We start from the raw sequence: 11,880 nt of genomic DNA on the forward strand, positions 1-11,880 counted from the left end.
CGATATGTAGTCAATTAGCAGCAAAAAATATTAACTAGTGGTTTTTCATTGTGACACACATTATACACTGTGCATTGTACCTTGAGAATCTATGTATCATGTCGTCACGGTTATACCCTCGACACGCATAGCCGATTCAGTGTCTTTTGAAGCTAAGGAAAATCTAGACCGATCACACACTGTATTACTAAATTTTAATAGTAAGTTATACGAAGCATAATATCTGAATCATTATTCATAAGGCCATACGAATAGCTTATTGTTTACTGGAAATATTACCATTTTGTAACATAGTAACCATAGCAAATGTTTTATAATATCTTTGCATATTTTGCTAATTGATAAATAGGATATTTCAGATCTAATAAAATTTATTTGGTACAAAATTTAATATATGAAACATTTTATTGTATAATGTTAAAATTTAACTACAATAGGAAACTAATTTTAGATTAGAAGAAAAAATTATTACATGTATAATCATAAATAATGCATAAGTAATGAAAATTAACACAAATTTATGAAGTAAACAAATAAATAAATATTTCTTACAAATTTCTCAATACATATCAAAACATCCAGTCAGACAAAACGCGCGCGTACAAAGAAAAAAGGAAATAAATTTAAAAGTTTGTCGTTCAACGTAATTATAAAGAGTTGAAGGTTAAATTAAGAGGATTAAATTAGATTAACTTATGTAAGAATATCCGATCGTTCGATGTTAATTATACTTACATATAAAATTAACTTCCATAAATGATGGGTATATATAATAATTCTATTTTTTTAAGTCTTTAGATCAATTTTAATATCAAATATAAATTATATATAATACAGAAAATATAAAGCAACAATTTTTGCTTTTATAATGATGAATGCTGATAAAATAAAGAAGTATACATAATTGCAGGAAATCTAACTTCTGTGAAAATTGAACGATGTTACCTTCCTTTTATCTTACAGATTAGTTTCTGGGTACTGATAGCACTTAAATAGCAACTCACCTATACGTTTGCACGCGCACTAATGAAATTGTGTTGTTATCTCATATTCACATTGCGGAGGTCCAATGATTCAACATTTATTGTTAAATCACGTAACGCAAATCACGAATGAATATTATTGAAACGTTTCCGCTATTGACTTTCAATACTTAGAAAAAATGAACTTACGTTCATTGCTTCTTTAATAGCATAATAAAACCGATGTGAAAAAAGGGAAACACCTTTTGTTCCTCTATGATTGACAACCGCCCCTTGTGTATACATAACGTGCTTATCACGGTTAAGAATTTATGTCAACCGAAGTTTCGCACTTCTGAGTTTATTTTGGCATTATTGTAACTTGGCAACTAGACTGGTCGTACAAGGCTAAAAGAAGAACTCAACCTCAAACAGATAAATTACAAACAAAATTTTATTAAATATCATAAAATAGTGCAGATTATATTAAAAAAAAAACTAATGGAAAAGAAGTTAAAATTCATGTTAACGACACTGCTTTGTTGTAATGGTCATCTAACTCTTTATATTTAAATTCATTCGGTAAGTACATAAACCAATGTTTTTATATAATTATAGATAGATCGCGAGCTTGATACCTTGTATAAGAAATTGGTTTAATGACGAAAATTAATCGATTGCTTTCGATAGAAAATCGATAATTTCCTATCAAGCTAATATAAAATTTATTTAACAATTTCGATATCGAAAATTGCTATTATAATATGATTGTTATTATACATAATAGTATGTTATCGTCTGTTCTATTATCTATTACGTGATCACGGACCTACATACATCCGTGATATAACTCATGAAAAACTTAGAAGCTAGTCATTCTCGGTCGATTTCCTTTTAAATAAAGTATGAGTATTTCGTGAAACATCATGTGTACCAGTCCCCAAAGGACTTTCAGGTCACATTAGACTTGAAACTTAACAACTTGCTGTCGAAGGTTATGCCTTATAAATTCTTTGTTTTTAACAAATATAATGTACAACACAAATACACAATTATATATATACATATAAGCCTGGTATTATAAGGTTATTAGTATGTGATTATTTATTATAAATTTATTGTTTATATTATAATTGTGATAAATTTTAATTTTCATATAAAGAGAATTTTAAGAGCACGTTACAATTGATATCAAAATTAATAACTGAAAACTTCAGTCGTAATATTGAATTTGTAGATAACCGTGATATTTAAGGATATGCGTAAGAATTTAACCATTCATATCAACGATTACACACCTAATTGTACAGATTCAAGTTAATTAACAAATATACGACATTTAGTAATGTAAGAATGTGTATGATACACATACACTAATAATCATGACATATTGCATACTTAATCAATGACGTATACATACACCACATGCATTTCTATAGTTCCTAATTTATGTGCGTCTTGCATACTATATTTTAAGTAGTTATAAAGTAAATCTCATAAGCGTGTACAGCTAATGAGTTATAAAACAATACGCTAAAGAAAATAATTTTTAAATTCATATTTTTAGTAAGATAAAATTACATATATACAAAAAAATTAGTAATATTTACATCTTCAATGATGAAAAGCTCAAGAAAAAAGTGTATATATGCATAATAATTAAACCGGGGATTTTTATGCAAAATCCATATTATTAAAAATATAATTAAAAATACAGAAGATCGGTAAGAAATTGTTTTACCTACAGAGTACTATACAAAGTGCTTTGAATATTTTATATATTTTTTTATATTATGTGCATTCTGTGTAATTTCGCACTTTCAAATTTTGTATAAATGCATAAAAATCCACAGTCTAATAGTAATGTAGGATTAACATAATAATACACGTAATAATAAGGTTGCGAGGAATGCAATGACGATTTAATCAAGTAGAACAACGCGTATGCGTATGTATATTCGAAATAACGATGTGAATGAAAATACGAGCGCAACAAATTATCCCACCTCAACTCAACGGAACTCTTCTTATGTCTAGAAGTGGTAACATCAGGGAGGGTAACCGCATGACGGCGCCACGAGAGCGTCGCGACGCGAGCTACGGTCGTCAGGCGGCGCCGGTCGTTCGTCACGAAACGAGGCGGGGTTGCAGGAGAAGTTCTCGTATGAAAGAAGGAAAGAGTCAGAGACAGAGGCAAATCGCGTGACGTGAACTCGAGTAAAAGAGAAAGAATCGAGAAGAATCGGGTGAACAGAACGGTGTAAGGTGTAAGGCATACACTGCGAAACTAGCGCCTCCGTTTGTACGCTTTATTCGTTATTTTCGTACCTTTCGGCTTATGAAAAAGAGAAAACCACGGGTCCCCGGAATTAAATGCCAACTTGTGTCAACGTATATCTCCTCGATTCTTTCGTCAATTACTCCTATCTTTCTTTTCTCTTTACGCACGCACTCTCTCGTTCTTTGCTGCCTTCAATTTTACGTCCTTATACTAGTGTTTGTCATTCACGAAAATACACAAACTCCCAAACCTGTTACTACCAGTTCTCTGTGGTGATATCACGGTGTAGCAACAACAAAGTGAGACGAAAAAGAAGAAAAATTTCGTGTATGAAATTTATACATGACTGCATATGAACATCATGCGTGCTTTCTTTACATATGTACGTGTTATATCGTTACGAGGTACGATAGTGTCTCGTCGTAGGTCTCTTGTGACCCTATCAGTGACTAATTGAGCGTGCAAATTCAGCAACTTTATGGCTGGACAATGAGTCGACCAAGATAACAACCACATACAGAAACATCAAGGAATTCTCTAAATTCTGCGAGGATTCTCTATCGCTGTCTCTGTTCTTATCGGCTCTCTTATGGGTATGCTCTACCTGATGTTTATTTCCATTCGAAATTTCATTTTACCATGAATTTCAATGTTTCATTTTGAAACTTTGAATTATGATATTATCTGTCGATGTTTGCTTGTATATTATTTAGTGTTACCTACACCTTTAATTACAAATACACGTGTCGTGCGCGTGTAGTGTACGCATAGAGCGCAAATCTATCGTGTGCGTAACCATGCACGCCGGTTTAGAATATCGTGTGTGCAAAATTTCTGAGAAATGAATGAACAAGATATTAAATTTCATGTTTGCAAAAATATATACAACAGAGTATATAACAATTTGTTTATTATAATTTATAATGCAATGTTAAATTCAATTTTGTTAAAATATCGCGGCTAATAAATGTTGTTAGTTTTGAACGAGTGTATATGCAAGATATTTATTCATTCGAAATTTTATATGATCGAACTGTCAAATTTTTACTTGTATATACGTAAACACAGACGATTAACTAATTAAGAGATGACATATTATTTATTAGAAAGACACTTTAACTGAATTTATTAGTCAATTAATTTTTTATAATTCATTTTTGTCCTAGATGTTCAATTTTTCGAATTTCTAAATTTTCTATATGTATGGGTATAAGATAAGATAAATTAATAATGTCACATGACACAAAGTAGCTCTTGAATTATTTCGATTAGTCGGTACACGCATATTAAAAATGTGACTAAAAGTGGACTCGATACATTATCAAAATTATTTTTTAAGTTCGTGTAAAAGCGAAATTAACCTACTTTGCGGATTATATTGTTATTATTCCACAGCTTAGATATTTATAAATTGTTATCTTCATTTTTCTTGAAAGATAACGCGTGATAGCATATATTGCAACAAATATTGTAATTAAACGCTTTAAATTTTTTCGATGAAACGATATCTTTGAAGAAATATTTATATTAATATAATTAAACGATTGATGGATGTTTATTATAAGCATAAAATAATACAACAATTGTTATAATTCACTTGCATTAATAAAATGAAGAAAATTATTATAAATGTTGTTTGAGCAATTATTAGATTTTTCAGAAATTACTTTAATCGATATTATTACTGTTAATTTCTTAGTAATATCTTATTTAAAAAACAAATATAAAATCATTGAATTAAAGTAATTCACAATTATGGTAATAAGTTAAGTCGAAAATGATCAATACAATAAGTTTTGTAGCTTGTTATTATGTTACAATATTTCTTTTGTGAATTATTATTATTATTGAAGCCTTCCCAAGCATTTTAGTTGTCAGGTAGTATACCGATAAAGATATGTGAAATTAGATATAAAAAACGTTATCCGGTGAGGAAAGTTCGATATTTGCGGTTGTTGCTTTCAATACTTTATCATAAAATGTTCGTTTTGATTGTTCAAATTGTCATTGAAATGAAAAATTTTCGCATGTTAAGATAATCATATTGGTAAAATATCATACATTAAATATGTAATTTTTAGTACGTTTTATTGTATTTTTATTAATAATCGAGCATAATATAAAGTTTATATCAGAAAATATTTCCATGAATTAAAATCATATGCAATCTTTTTTTTTAATTATGTATATCAGAATAAAAATTATTTATTGTAATAATAATTGTTATTTTGTGTGTTTCTCATAGTACAAATTTCGTCGAATGAGGCTTCAGATCCAAAGAATCCAAAACGAAATTAGGAGAAACGTAGAGTAACAATAAAGCTGTAAATCCAACATATAAATGGTATAATGACCGCAGTAGAGAAAATTGTACAAGAATCAGATGGATCAAACAATAGATGATGAGAAACTACATCAAATGATGCGTAACACGTTATGGCAGTTTCTGCATACAAAATTCAAAAGATCGTCCATATTTTGTAAGAACCCACTCGATAGAGTATAAATCCTTTATACGAATATATAGAAACGCATCGCTGCCTTTTGAGTAACCGATTCAAAGAGACATCGCAATGTCGGAAAACGCGCAACCGTTACGAAGCAAAACCGACTCATAAAAAGAAAAAAAGACACGTTAGGATTTGCATTATTCAAGGAATATTCAAGATAATTACGATATTAAGTATGGATGAGATAAAGGTAGCAAACTTGGGCCAAGCGGCATCAGCCGCGTGCTCGATGGCTACGAATTTCTTGGCGCCAGTGAAAACCGAACGGCAGATCTACGAGAATTCGATGCTCGAGGACGATCCCAATGCCAATTCGGTGGTCTCAACTTCACAAGAGGACAGAACTGTACCAAGATGGGGTCCTAATCACAAGGGTGCTCAAGAATTAGCAAATCTTTATAGTACTGGTAATAATTTTAATAATTAATTTTTTCCTACGTAAACATTTTCAGCGATACTTCGATATTTATTAATATTTAAAACAATTTTGAATATATGTTATGTATAAAAATACATTCGGTGGATTCAATTAATAATTTCATTATATTTAATATCAAATCTTGGAAAAGTATACATTAGCGGCACGTGTAAATACATTATATGTTTTCTGATTTTAATACTTGCCAAAATACTAACTATATATCGGTCGCACCTTGGAATTCTCGAGTGTGAACTAAAATAAAGGGCAATCTAACAATACATATCTTTGTATCTATACAATAATTATAAAATCATTATTATGATACCACTCTCTATGTAAAGATTTTTTACATTTTGTAGTTAAAATAGTACACTGTCGAAATTTCGGTGATTAACGATGATTGATGATAATGTTTTTATTGCAGGGAAAAGAACGCAAGAGTGCATTTGTGTAGGCATCTGCATTACTCTCATCGTAGTTAATTCGATATTTATCCTTGTCAGATTACGATTAGAAAATTTGAGCTCGATAGCGATAGCAGCATTTTGTGGCATCGTTACGGCAGATTTTGGATCTGGATTAGTACATTGGGCTGCTGACACATGGGGCTCTGTGGAGCTTCCAGTTCTTGGAAAGGTAAATTGCAGACAACTGTTGCACAAAATATACTTATTTACACGTTTAAGATTAATGTTTTCGTTGAACAATGAAAGTTATTAATAGATCATATCTATATATATTTATATATATATATATGCATTTAAAAAATTGTTATATATAAATATATATATGTATATATGTGTACTTCCAGAATTTTTTAAGACCATTTCGAGAGCACCACATTGATCCAACTAGCATAACAAGGCATGATTTTATAGAAACTAATGGTGACAATTTCATGGTCACAATTCCATTCCTTTACAAATTAACATGGGATTTCTTAACTCTCCCAGAATCAGAGATACAACAAAAATTTGTTTGGACCTGTTATTGGTTTCTACTTGCAATTTTTGTGGCAATGACTAATCAGGTAATTGAATATAATTTGTTGATATATATATCAGATAACTTCTTATATTTAAGAAACAAAGTACAAATTTTATATAAACTTCTTCAATTCTATCAAATTTAGTATTACCAGAGTGACATAGTAGCAATAACATAAAAGACTTTTTCCAGATACATAAATGGTCACATACATATTTTGGATTACCTTCTTGGGTTGTTTGGTTACAAGAACATAGAATTATATTGCCTAGAAAACATCATCGTGTGCATCATGTTGCACCACATGAAACTTATTTCTGTATTACTACTGGATGGTTAAATTGGCCATTAGAACAACTTCGGTTTTGGTATATTCTAGAAACTGTAATCGAAAAAGCTACTGGCTGTAAACCTAGGGCGGATGATTTGAAATGGGCACAAAAACGATCTTGAGAATTAATGTATTTTATTGTTTTATGCATTTTCACGGATAAAAAAAAAATTTAACAAAAGATGAAATTTTCCATGAACTTTGACTTCATGAAAAAATATAGAGAAAAATTTTGAATAGAACATGCTGAAGGGAAACTTAAATCTATACTGTATTTTTTTTCTTATATTTAGCACTACGAGGCCTTTCCTACAAAATAGATAGCGTGATTAAAGACACTTAGTATTACTTAAATATGCTTTTGAAGTTTACACATTTATAATATATATAAACGCAATAATATAAATATATATGTATATACATTACGTAAGAGAAATGTGAGTATGAAATCATGTTTGTGTAAGTATAAATTATGAATTAACAATTGGCCTGATGAATTAAGCAATTCATACTTTTATGCACCGCACAATCATTACATAAATAGCACAAATTTGAAGCAAAGAGTATTAATTTAACATTTTATATAATAATTTATAAAGTATTAAGACTATAATCACAAAATACTGCAGTACATTGTGAATGAGAAGTGTCGTGTACTATATTTAAATTTTAAACACAATGTCCAGTGGCTATGAAATGAAACTGAGTGTTAAAAATAAAATGCATTGATATACACATATATGTAAGTATACGTGTGTATATATATGCATACTATATGTATTTGTATACATGTATACATATTTATGAATTAATTTAAAATTGTCGCTTACATTTGTTCGCGCATAAATCTAAACAGTGCAATTTTAAAGGAAAGATATAATTTAAAGTAATTAATATGCTAATTTATAATAGCCTAAACTGCTGTTTAAGTACAATCAATTTCCCTGAACCCCAGAAAATTTTTGAACTACTAAAATTTAATAAAAGATATTGATTTATAAAAACTTATTGCTAAAAATGAATATTGTCAATTTAACTATTATCTATCTACGTAAATAATTTAATATCTTTTGTGTTTAAAAGGAAAACAAATTAGCTATTGTTCATTAATAAATCTATATACATTTTTTTATATATTACATTGTGTTCATAATCATTCAAATCAGCAATTTGATTTTAATCTTGATTTAAAAAGTTCGTCTACAATGTACACAGTCTGAGCTAAGATTTACTTAACAATATTATGAAACAATATATAAATAGTATAAAAGAAATACAGCATTGTTTATAAATTGAATGACGTCTTTGTTTAGTATAAAAATGATACTTTTTTTTTTACCAATTATATTTCTTAGCTCGTGACAAATAATTCAACAGATATAAAAATTGTAAGGTGCTAAATATAAGTACAAGTTTTAGGTTCAGGGACCAATAAAAGAGTTAATTGCTCTTTGCAGCAGTTTTCTAAATTGGTTTGACTTGGATAGAGTATACTGATACTTAAGTAGTATGAGAAATTTGTGGAATCTTCATAAATAGATATTATTAAAATTACGATAATTACCTTGATTTTTATATACATTTTTTCATTGACTACTATTTTGAATGGCTTGTGACCTTCAGTATACTTTATGCAGAGCTTGACCATGATGTATGTTCCTTACAAGCAAATCATTAGTAATGTCTTTTAAAGAAAATGATATTAGAGGACATTACGTTTATTATAAATATCGTACTTGTTATTGTTGTTGTTATTGTTATAGAAAAAAAGAAGTATAAACTTTTAACAAACTTGTCAAGTAGCAATGCGTGCCAGAACTGATGCTTTTTTTAAAATATAGATCTATTTAATAGTTACCTAATAACAACACAAAGCAAAATGAAACACAAAAATTATATTTTTGGCTAATAACTTAATTTTCTATGCAATATATATTTATGTCATTATTATTACTGCAAACTTTAATTACCTTTTGCGATATATACTTTTTTAAAGATAAATTTTGAAATATGAGAATAGAGCTGTACATTGTGTCGTCCATTTATGAAAATGTGAAAAAATGAAAAAATGGAGATTCATTATTTTACCATGAATGGTTTAGTTATGTGTACCACTTGAATGTTAATTTGGAATTACAACTCACCATTCATCACAACGAAAAAAGAAAGACTATTGAACATAAAACGTTATATATAAAGGCAGCATAGATGTATAATAGTTACATAACTATTTTATTAATTTAATGATCGATATCGCAACATGAAATATTTTGATTAAAATAAAGTGTCTCGTTTTCACATTCCATAAGTCTAATTCTGTGAACATATTTATTGCATCAACATTCAGTGAATTGAATATGTAGATATTTATTTACATTATATTTAATAACAATACCAAAAAATTAATGTTAATTTATGAAATAGTTCATTTGAACAATTCCTACATAGATTTATACAATTTTAATAACAGTCAATATACGATCAGCCTTATAACATAAAAACAAAAAATATTTTATTGAGAAATAATCTTAACTTTAATATTTTGAGGCTACATTCACTTTAGAAGTTAGTCTCTATTTTAAACAATACATAGTACATAAGAAATTTACGCAAAATAAACTGAATTGAACGCTATAATAAATTTAAATACATTGTAAGAACTACTAGTATTAGTAATTTTGACTTTTCAGCAGCACATTTAGATGTAAATATATGTTATTAAGCTTAAATTTATAAAAGAGAAATATATAACGCATAGTTCAAACGAAAAATGAAATAAAGGCTGTAAATATATTGAATTTGATACATAGAGAACATTTATATCTAATTCTAATTGCAAAAATGCACATACCTATTTTCATATGATTATAAATTGAACACTTTTAATGGAATTACATTGTATCATTATTAAACACAATCTTTCACATTCAGTTTTATAATATTTTTAATAACTGATTTTTCAAGGAAGAAATAACAAAATGTAATTTCAACAAATATGCGTACATACATTCTGTTTTTCTCGATTTGGTGTAATAAAACTGCATTTAAAATTTGTTATACATATTAAAAATACACCATGCAATAGACTAAAACTGTTCTATTAATTTTTACGAATTACAATTGAATTATAAAAATACAAAAAGCAAATTATTACTCTTAATTTTTTATATTTTTCGAAAAGCTGCTTCGCGATAAACAGAAATGTATGTATGTGTATATCTGTAATATATATTCTGATATTGCAAATGTACATGAAATGCAATCAAAATAATAGAGCATCCAAAATTTCAAAAATATGCTTATATGCAGTTTTCTGGCTACAGTAACATGTATAAGTAGCGACTGAAACTGGAATTTGCATTTGCCTTATCTGCATGTGTTTAGTTAAAAAATTTTCTCTTAGATGGTAAATAAATAAATGAGGATAACATTAACAATGTATGAAGTTCATAATCAACTATAAAAAAACAAGCCTTACATAAGCTAGAAATAGCACTGTTCCATCATTAATATATAATGGTGTCTCTGAAAATGTCAAAGTGATAGTTCAGTAACTTTACAAAAATCTGAATTAATATTTTGTACTAATGTTGTAAAGAAAAGAACATGCATCTTGTTTGATTATGACTTTGCAACGTTAGAATTTTTCATCTTTATGCTGTTATTAAAGTGTAAACATAAAGGAGAATATTATTAGAATGATATTAAAGAATGTGACTCTCTAATTACATTAGAATAAACATTATCTTGTGATAATAAAAATTTTATATGTTTATAAATTATATAACAAAACTGCACTCTAGGATTTAAATATTCATTGATGTCTGATAAACTTTTTAAATACCAATATATTGTATTACAAAACTTTATCCTGCAGAAAGAAGCAAATAATTGCTTAATAAATAACAAAATATTCATATATATTTGTGTCTTGCTGTCATTTTATATTTTTATTTCAGTGATACATCTTTTTCCAATTAATTAGTAAGTTTTTAACAATAAATTATATCTAATAAACATTTCAAAATTTATGCAAGTGTACCAATCCTAGATGATATATTACACATTTAATATTTGGCATACATCTTATCAATAAAAATTTACTTTGAGAAATAACAAAAAGTTATTTAAAAATATGTAAAAACAAATATAAAAATAATTTATAAAAATGCTTAATTAATATTTTATTTTTATAAATGAAACACAATTATTGGATTCTAATTGTGAATTATTACATCCTATATAAAGTGAGTTGTTTAGATTATAATTACAAATTGAAGGATAGAAATTAAATTGCTTTAATAAATATTTTTTGCATACTTATTATAATATTTTATTAAGTAATTCATATACATAATACTATACCATAACTAAGATAAAATATAATT

General features: G+C 27.7%; 1 protein-coding gene across 2 annotated transcripts; it reads left to right on the forward strand.

Moving 5' to 3' along the window:
- Positions 1-67: 67 nt before the first annotated feature.
- Positions 68-11,411, forward strand: LOC126865926 (plasmanylethanolamine desaturase). 2 transcript variants are annotated; one of them, XM_050618892.1, is made up of 6 exons: positions 68-200; positions 3,000-3,836; positions 5,489-6,160; positions 6,599-6,810; positions 6,986-7,204; positions 7,354-11,411. In XM_050618892.1, the coding sequence occupies exons 3-6, from the start codon at positions 5,929-5,931 to the stop codon at positions 7,612-7,614; spliced, it is 924 nt and encodes a 307-aa protein (XP_050474849.1). In that variant the 5' UTR covers positions 68-200; positions 3,000-3,836; positions 5,489-5,928; the 3' UTR covers positions 7,615-11,411. The 2 variants fall into 2 exon arrangements, with proteins under 2 accessions (XP_050474849.1, XP_050474850.1); XM_050618893.1 differs by lacking the exon at positions 3,000-3,836.
- The last annotated feature ends 469 nt before the right edge of the window (positions 11,412-11,880 follow it).

Source organism: Bombus huntii, chromosome 5 (genome assembly GCF_024542735.1).
Source record: "Bombus huntii isolate Logan2020A chromosome 5, iyBomHunt1.1, whole genome shotgun sequence".
Classification (NCBI taxonomy): Eukaryota; Metazoa; Arthropoda; class Insecta; order Hymenoptera; family Apidae; genus Bombus; species Bombus huntii.